The sequence below is a fragment of the Oreochromis aureus genome, linkage group 3 (assembly GCF_013358895.1).
Source record: "Oreochromis aureus strain Israel breed Guangdong linkage group 3, ZZ_aureus, whole genome shotgun sequence".
Classification (NCBI taxonomy): domain Eukaryota; kingdom Metazoa; phylum Chordata; class Actinopteri; order Cichliformes; family Cichlidae; genus Oreochromis; species Oreochromis aureus.
Genome location: NC_052944.1, coordinates 46,864,681 through 46,881,820, shown reverse-complemented (window position 1 = coordinate 46,881,820; position 17,140 = coordinate 46,864,681). Strand labels below are relative to the sequence as shown.

Here is a 17,140-nt window from a genome sequence, read left to right as displayed (position 1 = left end):
AGTGATCAAGCGTGTGTCAGTGTGCTTGAGACCTTCTGTAAACCTGTGATAAAGTTACACAGAATAGGTATGTAAAACTTTGATGGCCTTAATAACAATGAATATGACGCATGTAGGAGCTCACATAACCAGAGCTCGAAGTTACATTTGAAGAATTCATGGTCCAACTGCAATAAACAGCATTAATTTATCTCTTTGGTCTGATTTTGTGTTTTCATTAATATAAACACATTTCCACATCACATCTGTAGTTCTCTTTCTCAGCATGAAGCCACACTGCTGATCATCATGTCTCTCCTTAACATAACTTTAAGGGGCATGTGACTGCAATGGAGGATAGTCCATAATATCTTAAGCTGTTCAGATATTCAGATGTTCAGCTTGAAGCCTTTGAGGCACTTTGAGGTCCTTTTAATTTAGATTTTCTTTTTATTTAATATATGTTGAGATGTTTTAAGTTTAAGTTTCAGCTCAGTGAATCACTTTAAGCACGAATACTTTTTCAGTAACTTGTATTTAGTCAGCTGCCAATTGTGCAAGTTCTCCGATTTAAAAAGAGGAGAGAGGCCTGTAATTGTCATCATGGGTATTCCTCAACTATGAGACACAATATGAAAAAAAAAAAAAATCCAGAAAATCACATTGTCTGACTTTTAAAGAATTTATTCGCAAATTATGGTGGAAAATAAGTATTTGTTCAACAACAAAAGTTCATCTCAATATTTTGTTTTATGCCCTTTGTTGGCAGTGACAGAGGTCAAATGTTTTCTGTAAGTCTTCACAAGGTTTTTACACACTGTTGCTGGGATTTTGGCCCATTCCTACATGCTGATCTCCTCTAGGGTGGTGATGTTTTGGGACCGTCGCTACGCAACACAGACTTTCAACTCCCTCCAAAGACTTTCTATGGGGTTGAGATCTGGAGACTGGCTAGGGTACTCCAGGACCTTGAAATGCTTTTTATGAAGCCACTCCTTCATTACCGGGGCGCTGTGTTTGGGATCATTGTCATACTGAAAGACCCAGCCACAATTCATCTTCAATGCCCTTGCTGATGGGAGGAGTTTTTCACTCAAAATGTCACGATACATGGCCCCATTCCTTGACTGAGTTGTCCTGGTCCCTTTGCAGAAAAACAGCCCTAAAGCATGATGTTTTCACCCCCATGCTTCACAGCGGTATGGTGTTCTTTTGATGCAACTCAGCACCATAGGACCAGCACCATACCTGAAACCAGATGGCTAAGTGATTACAGATCTTGTGTATTAAACTTGCCCTTAAGCCTCATGACACGAAAGTCATCTGACATTATAGGAATAAAAGGGACAGAGCAACTATTGTCTGTGTGTCTACTACCAGGGATGCTAAATTTGAACAGCATGCCTTAGAACTGTACCAATTCCAGACATTTAACAACAGCTCACCAACATCTTTACATTTCATACACATACAGCATTACAGACATCCACATATGAAGATGAACTTTGCTAATAAGTCAGAACTTCAGATTGAACTCCACATTGAGAACTCATGTTAAATATCACTCAGGTGAGAAACCTCATTCTTGCAGCACCTGTGGGAAACGATTCATTTTGAAGTCTGGACTAAAGCTTCATGTAAGACATCACACAGATGATAAGCCATATATTTGTAGTACCTGTGGGAAACGATTTTTTCAAAAATCAGACTTACGGCGTCATATAAGAGTTCATACAGGTGAGAAACCATATTCTTATAGCACTTGTGGGAAAAAATTTAGTGATTCATCAGCAGCCAAACATCATCAAATAGTTCATGCAGCTGTGAAGCCATATTATTTACTTGCTGACTCATCACAACCCATAACACACACGAGAGTTCATGCTGATGAGAATCTGTATTATTGTAATATATGTAGTAGAGGATTCCACTACAGCACATCCTTAAAAAGTCACATGAGAATTCATACAGGTGAAGAACCATATATTTGTAAAACATGTGGGAAAAGATTCAGTTGGCGAATGCAAATATTAAAACACATGAGAATCCATATGAATTAAAAAGTGTCATACTTGTTTCGGTGGTAGAGCTCACACTGAGCAGAAGTCAAATCACTGCAACACCTGAGTGGAAAGGTGATCCATATTCAAGTCCAGTAAAGAACTCAGTATTGTTTAGTCAGTTTACCACTTTATAATTAGAACTGTATCGGAGAAACTCTGATTTTATGTTTCATGAAGGTTAAAGTTCAGTGTACTGTTGTTCATTATTTAGCTTTGTTGTTTCTAAACTTATGTGGTCTTAGCGCTAGGTTTTAAAAACCCTCTAACTCTGTTGAATTAAATCCTATCATCCCATACTTCCTAAAATTGGAATATTCATCTAATACTGGTTTGGGATGTGTGGGATCAAAAGGAATAAAAAGTTATGACAACTCCTGAAGTTGCCATTTTGACCCACATTTAATCTAAAATCACTGTGTAGCACACCAGGTTAACTAGCAACCTGATTGTTTACACACATTTTGACGTGAACGCTTTTATAACACAAGCCACCGCTAGCTGGATGTTAATATTTAGGGGGCTGTATTTGGATTAAAGATAAAGATCTAGAGCAGAACAGCCCAGTCGAACAGTTTTAACAGAGCTGAGTAAGTGAAGCTGCAGACTGAAGCAGGACAGTTTGGACACTGGTTGATGAGAGGCTACAGGTTTACATGATAAACTTGGACCTTTTTGCTTTTACAGTAATTATTTAAAATGTGTCTCTTATTTTTGTAGCCACCTGTGAGGTCAATTTTAAAATGTAGACAATGAGCTGTTCAATTTGTTTCACAGTCAGTGCTCTGTTTTACACCATTTTCATTTTAGCGCAGCTAATGTCGCACGATATCTACAAATCCTTTTTATAATTTCATAATTTTCTTCTTTTTTAATAATCAAGTGTTAGATGTGTTACCTTATTTGTTATACCTCTTGTTTATTAGTTTATTCTAATGTGTATCTTAATCTTACGACCTGTAATGAAATGCTCTTAGTCAGGGGTGTAAAACTCAATGTGACTGTCCAGTTTAGTTTTTTTCTTTTTAACTGCAGTCATGAAAGAAATTCTATAGTAGAAAATCAAAAACACGTTTAGCTTTTGTTAGTTTCTTCACTTTTCTCAGACATTTCCACTTAGGGCTGTTCGATATAACGATATGTATTATCGGATGACGATATTAAAACATCTATTGTTTCACTTTACGCTATCGTTTATTTTGTGGTGTCGCAAAATAAACTGTTTACGGCAATATTTTTTCATCGTTTTGATGGTCACTGTAGTGGCTATTTAATTTTTTAAAAGTTCTCTCTGTCTCTTATATTTAATATAACCACACTATGGACGGACAAGCGCCTGTTTTTATGTGTTGTCGTTAACAACAACTACGGTATCACGTGAAAGAGGATGCAGAGTGTTTACGGATGAAAAGCAACAAAGAGCAGTCAGGCGCTAAAAAATAAACCTTAGACTCAAACGTTAAAACAGGCTTTTCCCAACAGCACGCCATCTAATAAATACTCACAAAGAGAACAGCGGTCGTTACAACTTACGTCTAAAAATTTATCATTTCATGCATCGCTTAAAACACTTGACTCCAGGTACACGACGGAAACACTTCACGCAAGTCGAGCTGCCCGAGATTTACAGAATTTACAGAAAATTTAAAATTTTTGTGCTTTATATCGTTATCGGGACGATAGATGTCTTATATCGGGATATGATATTTTGGTCATATCGCACAGCCCTATTTCCACTAAAATTGTCATGTTTGGAACATCTGTCCCCCTTTGCTTCTTTTACACAATGGTATGATCCCAGTCTGTCTTTGCATGTGATTGGGCGCATTGTGTGCCCATCAAAATAAAGTCTCACCCCTGCCTACATGGATTCTCATTGGGGCTGAAGGTTTGGCTAAGTGACACATGAAATTATCTCATGGGTATAATTTTATAGTGGGTCATATGTGGACTGTGGGCCATATGTTTGACATTACTTCCCTAAAATAATGATCAAACTAAAATCTCTAAAAAAAATTCATTTTAAATACTTGGTTTGTCAAATTTCACTAAACATTAGAAAGACTTCTTTAAAAAAAAAATTAGGTCTTTACAATTACTGCTGTTGTTACAGGAGGGGGGTAAAATGACCCTCTTCATGAAATCCTGACAGTTCTACTGTTAAAGAACTGTCCACGGTGTTTATTCATCAACTTATTCTTGTCACTGTAAATGTAATTTCATGAAGGCTCAGTGTGTTCCTTCTCTGCTGGTTCATTGTGAACCAGGGGCGATTCTAGGATCAGAGCTTTGGGGGTGCTGAGCACCCAGAGAGCTGCCCAGCCAGGCAAGATAAACTTTACTCGTCACGATGAGACTTCTTCATTGTCTCTGTCAGTACCTGCATCCTTAAATGTCTCCAGTTGTCCCAAGTTCTCTCTGACTGTCTCCTTGGTGCATTTAAACCCTTGTTCCTCCCTGTCTTCGTCCTCTGTTGTCTTCATCTCTGTTATCAGTCATCATAATTTTACCATCGCTGCTCGTCTGCAAATTTCTTTATTAAATCATAAGATTCTTAAATTCATCAAGGCTCTCTGTGCCTGGGTCCTCATCACAAAACATGACATCACTGTTTTGTACATTTTAACACAATTGAATCCCCACATCTGTGAAAGAAAAGCAAAACACTTTTTTTAAAAGTCTGTAACAAAACCATCAAATCTGATAAAGGTTATTTAAATGCTGCTGAAGACTACTACTGCAAACAAAGAATGGATTGGAATTTTAAAAAAAATACATATCCTAACCTTAATTACTGCGGGAGAATAATGAATGATGCACATAGTGAGTAAAAAGTAAACTGAGTGCATTTTTTGGACAGATTCACTTTTAATGTGTATGTATAATATAATACAGATACATAAAAAATACACTCCAAAAATAGAAGAGTCCTTGAAATGTACAAAATACTATTAAAAAAATTTGAAAAATGGAGACACCTTGGCCTATGGTACAATGTATACAATGTATGAAAGGATCTTTACTGCAGATATTACTATGGCCCTGCAGATTTTTTCTTTTCTTTTAACCTATGTTGCCTCAGCTTGAGGTTGGCAAATCTGTCTATCACATTTTGGTGGTCAAGTCTGTCAAGCATCTCTTTCTCAACTGACATCACAGCCAGGTGCTGGAGTCTGCTTTGACCCATGGTCCTTCTCAGCCAGGTATGGAGCTGATGCAAGACACTAAAAGACCTTTCACAGCTACAGCTGCTAACTGGGTTTGTTAGGGCAACCCGAATAACAGTTTTCAGTGTGGGGAAGATCTGATTATCCAGAAGATTGTACAATGTTAACATATCTGGAATGGCACCAGCCTCACTCTTGAGCTTCAAAAAGGTTTTGGCAACCATGACTTCCTCTGACTGAAGTTCAATATGGTAATGCAGTGCCAGGGCTGACAACCCAGTTTGTTTTGCAGATTCTGTATAGCAGCTTTAATATAGGGAGAACACAACTTTCAGATTGCATGAGTAAAATTAGTTGTTTTTTTTTATTTGCCAGTTTAACAGCTTCTGTTTTGCCTGTTAGTATTCCCTGTCTGTTTTCTTACCTGGTTCTTCCTGACCTTGTACTTTCTCCTCACGTTCCCCTCTTTCCTCTCTCCCTCTTTGGACTGACAATCATACACATATGATTGTATTCAATTAGATTTTTTTTTTTAAAAACTATTAAGCTCACTAATAAAAAAGTCCTCTCTCAGTGTACTTTCAACCAAAAGGCAAATAACCAAACCACATGAACATCTAATAAAAGATATAAATATTGAAACACTGATCCAACTATATCCTTTATTGATGGATCATTTGATTTTACACTTTTACCTGAATGTGGCTCCTTTTTTTAAAAAAAACTTCCTCATATCCATTATGAACCTGACTGTCTCTCTGTACACACACAGACACACACACACACACACACACACACACACACAACAGGAGTTATAAGGTTAATGGGCATCCAGTCAGTTAGCTGTTAGTACCTTGCGTTCAATATCGGCACATATGACAAAATAACCAGCTTCTCTCATTACATTTCAAACAGGACAGTGGTAACAACAGTAGGCTACGGACAATGTTAAGTTTTAGATTATAGGCTATATAGATTTCAATGGGAGCAACAGGACGGTCAAATATCGCTGATTTTACTACAGAGCAGGACGGAGCAAACATCGTCGGGAAACACGTTTTCAACACTGCAGGTTACCTGGGTGTAATGTTTTTCAGCTAAAAAGAAACATGGTCTGACTCCTACCTAACTATATAAAGAGTAACTGAAGGTTAAATGCAGCTAATATGTCCTGTTGTAAGCCAGGCGCTTATCTCCGCTCTGCTGTGTCTCAGCCACTATCGCTCTGGCAGCAAGGGTGCTGGAGCCAGAGTAGGGGCGAGGCGAGCTGGAACAAACCACTCTGGGAGGGGAGAGGGGTTATCTATACTTTTGTTGTTAAAATGTTCCATCTCAATTAAGTACTGTATGCTTTTTATAGTTTTAGTAGCGTGTCCCACAAACAGCAAATATTGTCAAAAAAAGTAAGAAATCTTTGGGGGTGCTTTGATTCATTTTGGGGGGTGCTAAATGGGCTAAAATCGCCCCTGTTGTGAACTTCTGTTGTTTATTAGTTTTTCTTCTGTTAGTTTGAATAAATCGTTAAACTTTTGTTAAACTTCCTTTGAGTATTTTATTTTCCAAGTTGTTATCTCTAATAAATGAAAAGAAGCGTAACAGAGTGTTTTTATTATAGTTCCTGTTTACCTTTTCCCTCAACTTTAATTATTGAAACATAAGATCTTCATGTAGTGTAGCTGCAGGTTCACAAACTGTATGAAAATGTGACAGTAAATAATTTTAATGTGTTTCTAAGTATTCTTATTTCTTTTGCTCATCAAATCAGCCGTTATTCATATTGAACCTAACATAGATTTCCCCCCATTAGTAGAGTGTCTGACCTATGGTCTCCTATTAAAATGAGTGTTTTTAATAATAATAATAACTACCATGACAACTGTTGACTTCCTTTAAGTCAGTCACACCTGTGCCAGGTGGACTACTTCCTTAACTTAATAACATTTCATTTTATTCATGCTGCCAAGTCAGCATTTGTCATCTCAAAGTCCTTTTTATTGTAATGTAAAACCAAACAGTCACACAATCCCCCATGATCAAGCATTTGGTGAGGGTGCAGACAAAATTTTCTTTTTAATCGTAAGAAACCCAACAGAACTGAGCTCAGGGTGTGAGGGAAAAGAAAAGTGAGCAGAGACGGAATTTAAAATGCTGAATATGAAGATAAGAATCTCGATTATCAGCAAATTTTGATTTTTATCAAAATAAAATAAACCGATTGTGACTTTTTTTTAATGTTGCTTTAGACATTTAAATGTTGCTGAAGATTCAAACTCTGGATTTTCTCTCAGGCACCGTAGGACAGTTTCATCTGTGCAGTTTTGTGTTGCACGGTTTGTAAATCTTTTCCTTTCAGCAGAGCTCCCGGCAGTTTCACGGTAGTATGCAGCTCTCAGAGTTGCCCTTTTATTTTAGTCTTTAAAAATTTAGCAAGTACAGACAGTCGTGACTGGATCACTGTGATTCTAAAAGTGAGGTCATAAATGATGCCACATATATAGTTCTGTTGTGATATTTTTAATCATAAAAAAAGTTTCCTACCACCCTGTGACAGACAACATGTCCAGCCTGTCACCATAGACTTCAATTTTAGGTGATTTTCACTTTTAATCACTACATTGAACTTCTGCAGTGAACCATGGCTAACAGACCTGCAGAAGCTGTGATGTTGACCTTAACTCTACATATTATTAACAGAAGATTTCAGGTGAGCACTTTAACAAACCGTTTGAAGAAAGATCTCTTGTTTAAAACAAAATGGAGGCAGAAATGAACCCACTCACTGGTCTTAGTGAGTGTAATAGGTTTGTCACTCAGGTCTGAGCCAGCTGACCCCGACTTTGTTTATTTTGTTTGTTTTAACTAAATTCATGTTTATTTGATTTCTTTCTCAGTTTGTTCTGTCGAATCTTCACGTGCCCATGTTACCTGCTGATTCTGCAATTTCACAGTTTAAAACCTCCACCACGCCATGATGTTAGCTCTATTTAAAAAGGGGATTTATACCTACGTCCAACAGATGTATTTTCTCCAAGTTGACCATTACGGCTTTTGCTATACTGGTCCACTTGACTGTCATAGTTTATTAGATTTGATATTAAAATCACAATGGACAGGACTGGGGGAGAGGAAAGAGAAAGAAAAAGAAAAGAGAAGTTGGGAAGACAGCAGAAGGAGAGGGAAAGAGAGAGAAAAGACACTGAAAATCTGATTGACCACCTGCTGAAAAATGTCAGGCAAAAAGAAAACAACACAGTAGGGAAACCACAGGGGGGTGAAGGACACTGCCATGCCTCACTCTGCCCGCTCTTATGTGTTGTTAATGGGTGCTGTTCTAAAGTGCATTTAAAACACGGGAGGGGCGTGGTGCCAATGATCTTCCAAGAACCGTCAGTATCTACATATATTTAATGTAACTCCTTCCAGTGAGGTGGAATTTCCCCAACTGTGTTGGGGCAATAGATGCATGTCATGATTCAGGAACCACCCTCCATAGGGCAAGAGGCAGGGTATACCCTGGACAGGTCACCAGTCTGTTGCTGGGCAGACAGAGACAGACAACTATTCGCATTCACATTTACACCTATGGGCAAGTTAGAATGACCAGTTAACCTAACCCTGCTAACTGCATGTCTTTGGACTGTGGGAGGAAGCTGGAGTACCCAGAGAGAACCCACACAAACATGGAGAGAAGATGCAAACTGCACACAGGGAAGGCCCTGACCAGGTGGTGAAATTGAACTCAGGACCTTCTTGCTGTCAGGCAGTGGTGCTAATCACTGCTGTAATTCAGGATCCCTGTATTTTAATTACGAGGAAACATACTCAGTAGTGCTTCTGGCTGTTGTGGACTCAAGCTACCTTTTCAGGGATATTGGATTGGCTTTTGGGTGAAACAGTGATGGTGGGACCCTTGCTGCTTATGCCCTGTAGAAAAGCCCTGCAGAAAGATGAGCTGGATCTCCCTGAAGATGCTCCACTTCCTGTTACTCAACATCCGAGGCCTATGCCACACATCTTTGTGGGAGATGAGGCTTTTCCCCTCAGGTAAGTGTAGGAATTGGTCCTCAGACTGAACAGGAATACTCCTATCCTATTTTTTTAAAAACCTATTAAACATTTTCATTTATATTGTATTATTGCAGTTTTAATCTGTAGCTATGTAATGTACTTCCATGTCTTTTTCATATTATATCATTAGAAGGAGGAGCATCCTCCAGCCTTGTCCTGGAAGTCTCACCCAGCCAAGGAAGATTTTTAACTACCACCTGTCTCATGCCAGGACAATTGCAGAGAATTCCGTTGAGATCCTTGCTGCAGAGTGAAGGATCTACCACTGGATGATCGGTGTGAGCCCTGAAAATGTGGACACTATTGTTAAAGCAACAGCGGTTCTGCACAACTTTAATGATAATAAAAGGAAGATGTTATCTTCATTGGCTCAACTGTATACTTTAATTTTGACGGTTGTCCTATTAAAACTCAGCTCTGTGTGGGGAGGTCATGAATCACATCTTCACCTCACTTCTCTTTTCAGGTGGCTGGTTTCTGAGAAAGAGCTCAAACGAAAGAGGTCCTCCTAATCTGTTGACTGCTTAAGCGCAGTTAACACTTCTTTCTCAAACTCAGGGAGACAAGACACAAGGACACACACCCACACGAACACAGAGAGAGGGACACAGAGGACAAAGACACAAGGGGAACCTAATAAACAAGGAATCAAACAGACCACAAGAAAACCCTGAAGCGATAACAAAAATAAAATCAGGACTGAAACTTAAGTCATAATGGTAACACAAAAACACTATAAACTCAAAAACTGGGTCAAAGACCCTGAACCATGACAGTTTCACCCTGTGCTATTTCACTATGAAATCTGCATGGGAGGCTTGAATAAACACTGAAATTAATTTTAAGTGATGCATAAAAAATCTTTGCCAAAAACACATGAACTCTAGTCAAGTATGGTACCAAGGCCAAGAACTCATACTAAAGTGAAGTTAATGCCTCACATGTCATGGTCTGAATTAAGCCCATGTTCTGTGTGGCTAATTATAGTATAGTCATGGGCTATAACTGGTAAGCTGCACAAACTGAGAAATAAAAGATGAACTTTTTTTCAGATTTAGTGTACCATACGCATGTTACATTATAAAATATTTTTTGGGCAAAAGTAATGAGGTTAGGATTGTGTCAAAAGCAATAACTAAACATTTCATTAATTCAGTTTATATAGTTATAATACAACTGTTAATGTACAGTTTAATTGACTAAAAAACAGGGCAGCCCACAGTTACTGAGCTGCTAGTTTTAGGTCCTACTCTTTGTTAGATTCTGAGTAATAACTCACCAAATGTGTCAAACTGTGCAACAAATCAAGTGTGTTAAGAGTTTTGCATATTTGGAAATGTTTACACTTTTTTTTTTTTTTTGCAAATTATAGCTACCATCTTTCCTGTGGACTTCTTAATGTCTACAGTGTCAGGTCAACACAGCTCTGCAGGAGCAGCAGCAGCCCCTTTGTTGAGGGACTGCTGTTCTAAAGTGCATTTAAAACACGGGAGGGGCATGGTGCCAATGAGCTTCCAAGAACCGTCAGTATCTACATATATTTAATGTAACTCCTTCCAGTGAGGTGGAATTTCAACTCTGATGACAGTGATATAGTATGATGCCATTCCATATTAGATTCTTGATGAGTGTGGGTTGTTGTTATTCAGTCAGGTTCTATGTGTCCCTTTGCAACTTTGAGCACCTGGCCCTTTAAACATCTCTGCACAGCCCTGGTAAACACTAGTGATGGACTGCACTGTGCAGAGGCTTCACAGTGCACTGTACAATGGAAGCACTGAAAACAAAGTCATTTCCCCTGTCTGGGAAAGTCGAGGCTTCAGAGCGTCGAGAAATCCAGGAAGTCTCTGATCATATCAAGGCTTGCTTCTTTGAGGACAAGTGATGTCACCGAAGACATGTCACCGTGTTTTGAGTGTTGGTGTGAGTTATGAACAGTTTCACCTGTGACACAGAGGAGCTTGTTTTTATGTAACCTGCTGAAAGGAGAAGGGTATTCCCTTGGTTTCTAAACATAATATTGAAATGTGTTACTATTACTATAATAAAGTCACCATCACCCCAGTATTTATGTGCACAATCACTGTCCCATCATTTGAAAACACTAGAACAGTTTTGTCATCAACATCTCATGCAGTGTGAGGATTTTGTTAAAACTTAAACTGAAGGACTGTTTAATAACTTCAGTGAGAACTCTGACAATTCTAAACTGAAGTTTATTTATATAGAAGAAAGCGTTAACAAGCCTAAAAGTTGATGTGAGCAGTAAATAAAAAAGGGTTAAACACACACTATTGCGCTCAAACCGCTCCTCTTCCTGGAGTGAAGCACAGCCTGATAACCCTCCCTCTTCTTGCTGCTCTTAAACACCTCCTCTCTGTCCACGTATTTCCTCATTCCCTCCTCTCAGCTCAGACTGGTTTCCGTGATAAGAAAAAGAAACTTACACATTCACTGACACTGTGAGGAGAAATGGCACAGAAAGGAGTTCAGCTGGACCGAGAAACCTTCTCTTGTTGCATCTGTTTGGATCTACTGAAGGATCCAGTGACTATTCCCTGTGGACACAGCTACGGCAGGAACTGTATTAAATATTTCTGGGATGAAGAGGACAGGAAGGGAATCCACAGCTGCCCTCAGTGCAGGAAGACTTTCATACCGAGGCCTGTCCTGGAGAAAAACATCATGTTAGCAGAGTTGGTGGAGGAGCTGAAGAAGACTGGACTCCAAGCTGCTCCAGCTGATCATTGCTATGCTGGACCTGAAGATTTGGCGTGTGATGTCTGCACTGGGAGGAAGCTGAAAGCCATCAAGTCCTGTTTAGTCTGTCTGGCCTCTTACTGTGAGAAACACCTCCAACCTCACTATGATGCAGCTCCATTAAAGAAACACAAGCTGGTGCCCCTCTCCAAGAAGCTCCAGGAGAACATCTGCTCTCGTCATGATGAGGTGATGAAGATTTTCTGTCGTACTGATCAGCAGAGTATCTGTTATCTCTGCACAATTGATGAACATAAAGGCCATGAAACAGTCCCAGCTGCAGCAGAAAGGACTGAGAAGCAGAAGGAGCTCGAGGTGAGACGACTAAACATCCAGCAGAGAATCCAGGAGCGAGAGAAAGATGTGAAGCTGCTTCAACAGGAGGTGGAGGCCATCAGTGGCTCTGCTGATAAAGCAGTGGAGGACAGTGAGAAGATGTTCACTGAGCTGATCCGTCTCATCCAGAAAAGAAGCTCTGATGTGAAGCAGCAGGTCAGATCCCAGCAGGAAACTGAAGTGAGTCGAGTCAAAGAGCTTCAGGAGAAGCTGGAGCAGGAGATCGCTGAGCTGAAGAGGAAAGACGGCGAGCTGGAGCAGCTCTCACACACAGAGGATCACAACCAGTTTCTACACAACTACCCCTCACTGTCAGCACTCAGTGAGTCTACACACTCATCCAGCATCAATATTCGTCCTCTGAGCTACTTTGAGGATGTGACAGCAGCTGTGTCAGAGACCAGAGATAAACTACAGGACATTCTGAGAGAGGAATGGACAAACATCTCACTGACAGTCACTGAAGTGGATGTTTTACTGTCACCACCAGAGCCAAAGACCAGAGCTGGATTCTTAAAATATTCACATGAAATCACACTGGATCCAAACACAGCAAACACACATCTGTTATTATCTGAGGGGAACAGAAAAGTAACAAGAATGAAACAACAACAGTCTTATTCTAATCATCCAGACAGATTCGCTGATTGGTGTTTTCAGGTCCTGAGTAGAGAGAGTCTGACTAAACGTTGTTACTGGGAGGTGGAGTGGAGAGGGGGAGAGGTTTGTGTAGCAGTCACATGCAAGAATATTAGCAGAGTTGGGAGCCTCAATGAATGTGTATTTGGATTCAATGACAAATCTTGGGCATTATATTGTTACACTAACAGTTATCAGTTCTTGTACAACAGTGCACAAACTGTCCTCTCAGGTCCTCCGTCCTCCAGAGTAGGAGTGTACCTGGATCACAGAGCAGGTATTCTGTCTTTCTACAGCGTCTCTGAAACCATGACTCTCCTCCACAGAGTCCAGACCACATTCACTCAGCCGCTCTATGCTGGACTATATCTTTATGGAGATGGAGTCACTTCAGAATTGGTTAAAGTGAAATAGACAGAGAAGATACGTTCATGTTGATCCCTGACCATTATATGTACATGTGTAATTTCTAAATGAGGCTTTACATTTTAGAAGCTGAGAAGTTCAGTGGTCCATTTGGTCTGGATTTTTTGAGGACATATATAACATATAATCATATATTATTGTACAGAGTATATATCCACACTGGAATGTTTTTCATAGAGGATTTACCCTGCTAAGCATTTAACTCTTATAATCAAAGTGTATAAGACTCATATACTTAAGTGAAATATTATCCATATTTATATCATAAGGCTGTGCCATCTGTTGAATGAGTACCTGTTGATTCATACAGTTTGCTCTGTAATTTATTAAGTACAACTAATATGTAACTTTTGACAGATTTACAGACCATGGTGACAGGTCATGACATACAGATAGTCGAACCTGGCCCATTGGAAGATGCACCTGGTATGACAGTCCAAACTGGGCCCACAATCATTAAGTTTAAACGTTTGAGATCACTTTGGCCCTAACCCCGTCAAAAGGACTCATAAAAATGATGGACAATAAGGAGGGGAAAGAAAGCCAGGACAAGTTATGTAACACAAGTATTGAATATCAGAAACATAACAAAGTGGGTAAAAATTGATACATCGGAGTTAACCAGTGATTTAATCCATAATTGTTGTAATATCAACATTTGCAAAGTTGGCAAAATACTTGTACTAGTTTAAACTTAAAACTAAATAAGTGAAAAGACATGGAATGGAAAAGTTACTCAGCAGCTGTTTGTTGTCTCCTATTAAAGGAGGGTCAGATATGACCCCACTAGCTTTTTCTTTTTGTTACTTTGTGTGTCTCTACTGATTGTGCTTAAAGTCTCTGCACCCTGGCCTTTGCATTGTTTGCTTTGCCGTGTGTTGTCTTGTTGTTTTGCATATTGTGACGTACTGTGTTGCTGTTCATATGACTCTATTTAAAGAACCCTGTTTAAAGAATTCAGCTCTTTTTCAGAGGATTTTTGAGTGACTTGTTTTTAATTCAATCTAAAAAGCTGGATCTCCACGCCCTTGGCCGAATATCACGTTATCACATTGGCTTCAAAATTTGCCACCCACCACACTGATGTGTGAAAATAATATTGCACTGATTCAAACTGTACTTACATTTATATACCTTACATCAATATAAATCTGAGTTTGTTCTTATGGCTGATAATCATGTGAGTTTAAATGATACTACTCTTCATATTCAGCATGTTTGAAATCTGTCATCAGTCTGGTTAGTGGTTTTATTCCGTAGTTGCTGTAGTGGGTTGTCAAATGCAACAATATATTGGAGCTGCAGTGATTCATCAGTTAGTCAATGATTAGCGAATTGATTGTTTTATCATTATTTTACTCACATTTAAAGCTGGTTCCAGTTTCTGAAATGTGAAGATTGTTGATTTTCTTAATCATATATGACTGTGAACTTAATGTCTTTGAGGTTTGAACTTTTAAAATGCGACAAAAATTTAAATCACTGAGGTTTTTGATATTATATTTTTATAATTTTAAGTTGTTTTTATTTTGTTTTTTTTAGTAATCAATCATTATACATTGAAATATAAAAACTAAATGAAACAGGCCTGTATATTGTAGAGGATAGACATGTTTCATTGCCCTGAGCTGTGTCTGGCAGGCAGAGCATCTCCACAAATCTGATGCTTCTGATTTGAAGAAAATGAGCTGAGGGAGACACCTGGTGGACAAACACAGACATGACAGGAAGAAAGACTAAAGTGCAGAGGGGAGACAAACAGCTGGAAATGCTTGAAAATGTTGTTTATTAAAATAAGCTAGCACTAACACTTTGCACCTAGCTACAATCAATATTGAATATAAATTCTATAAATATATTGCATAGTGTTATTTTTGTCAGTAGCAACTGATGGTAATATTTCTGCCAGTGCACATTTTGAATCAACACCATGGGCATTTGAGTCTTATTGACTCTCTGGGATCGATTTGGCATTTGGCATTTTGTACAAATGTAGGCTGATAATACATACATATCATTTCATTCATTTCAAAGGTTTATTTGCATGACGAACAAACACACAATTGAAAGGTACAAATGTGTTGTGCATGAAACGAATTCAAACGTGGTGCAGATGTGTGTCACAAGTTGATCTGGCTGTAGGCTGTGGCACTTGGCCACAGGTGGCGCTGGTTGATTCGAGTCCATGTTAGTGCACACAAAGTAAACTGCACGCTTTAGTTGTGAAGCAAAAACGCTGAAACCGGAGAAATAAAACGTGCGAGGGGGACGATAACGACGACGAGTCTCCCGATTGTTTACTCTTGCTGTCCTGTGAACAACACCGGCGTGGTGTTAATTGTTTGCTGTTTTCGTGATCGCGTCGCGCATGAGGATATCACCAGGTAAACTCGCGACATTTTTAAACATTTTGTTGTTCAACGGCATCAAGACTGACGGAGTGTGTTTGAGATAACCTCACAAGTGTCACAGATGACACATTTGGTGTTTTTTTTGCTGGTTTGTCGGTAGCGGCTCCTGAAACGCAAGTCTGCCACACATCTGTTCGACCAACGCCAGTTGATCTAAACGCCAGTTGATCTAAACGCCAGTTGATCTGGAACACCGGGAGGTCAAGGCTCGATAGAGCCGGCGAGCACAGCTAACTCCTGGACCTCATACATAGGATTCAGTGCATGAATAAACTTCCTGAATCCTTTATCCTCCACAACTAAAAATGGCTGGAAATCAAGTGCAATCATTTTTGCCAGGTCTTTATCAGTTGAGTTCTGTCTTGCTGGGGTAACAGATTTCTGCAAAAACTGTCTAATTGAGTTCTGGGTTTGTTTAGGTGGTTGTGGTGGTATACTGCATTATGCTGTAGATGCAGCAGCAGCAGCAGCAGCAAAAGTAGCAGTAGACACACTGGCATCTTCATTAATGTCACACTTAACTGACTGCATTTTATCTTCCCATTGCACTCATGCATGACCAGTTCCTAGGTGCCTGTACAGGTTATTTGTGGAGCTGGCTATATATGATAACCTTTTCTTGCAGACTCTACGCTCTGCCTTTGTTTTGTCAATAAAACTGAAATGGTTCCAGATTTTGCTTGTTCTTGATGTCACTCATTTTCTTTACTATACCTTTCTAATGTGATTATGTTGTCTCTTGTTGTTGCCCCTCTTTCTCTCTCTTCCTCCGGCTCTGTTCCTGTGCCACTGCTGCGAGTGTAACTACCGCCCCTCCCCCCTCTGCTCAACTTCATTAGTTTAATTCTTTTAACTTTATGCATATTACATTAGGCAAAAATTAAATTAAATGCTGTGGGATTATAATATTACCTTATGTCACGTTATACCCCTAATTAAAGATTGTGAAATATTATGTAGTTTTAAATAAAATAATAAATAAATAATAAATAAATTTTTATTTATATAGCACCTTTCAAGACAGAATCACAAAGTGCTGCACATAAAATTACAAGTCATAAAAAGATTTAAAAAGACTAAATAAAACAGGCAAAAAATTAACCAAAAGCAGTTTTAAAAAGGTGAGTTTTGAGTTGTTTTTTAAAAACAGCTACTGAGTCCACAGTTCTTAATGCTTGGGGGAGAGAGTTCCACAGTCTAGGGGCCACAGTGGCAAAAGCTCTATCACCTTTAGTCCTCCTCTTAGTATTTTTTATAACAAGTAAGCCCAGATCAGATGACCTCAAAGACCTGC

General features: G+C 39.1%; 1 protein-coding gene across 1 annotated transcript; it reads left to right on the top strand.

Annotated features, from left to right (window-relative positions):
- Positions 1-11,685: 11,685 nt before the first annotated feature.
- LOC116333369 (tripartite motif-containing protein 16-like) lies at positions 11,686-14,391 on the top strand. The gene has a single exon (XM_039610373.1). The coding sequence runs from the start codon at positions 11,747-11,749 to the stop codon at positions 13,421-13,423; it is 1,677 nt and encodes a 558-aa protein (XP_039466307.1). The 5' UTR covers positions 11,686-11,746; the 3' UTR covers positions 13,424-14,391.
- Positions 14,392-17,140: the final 2,749 nt, after the last annotated feature.

Excerpts from the sequence above, each read along its gene's own strand:
- LOC116333369 (XM_039610373.1), top strand. The coding sequence starts at position 11,747 with ATGGCACAGAAAGGAGTTCAGCTGGACCGAGAAACCTTCTCTTGTTGC.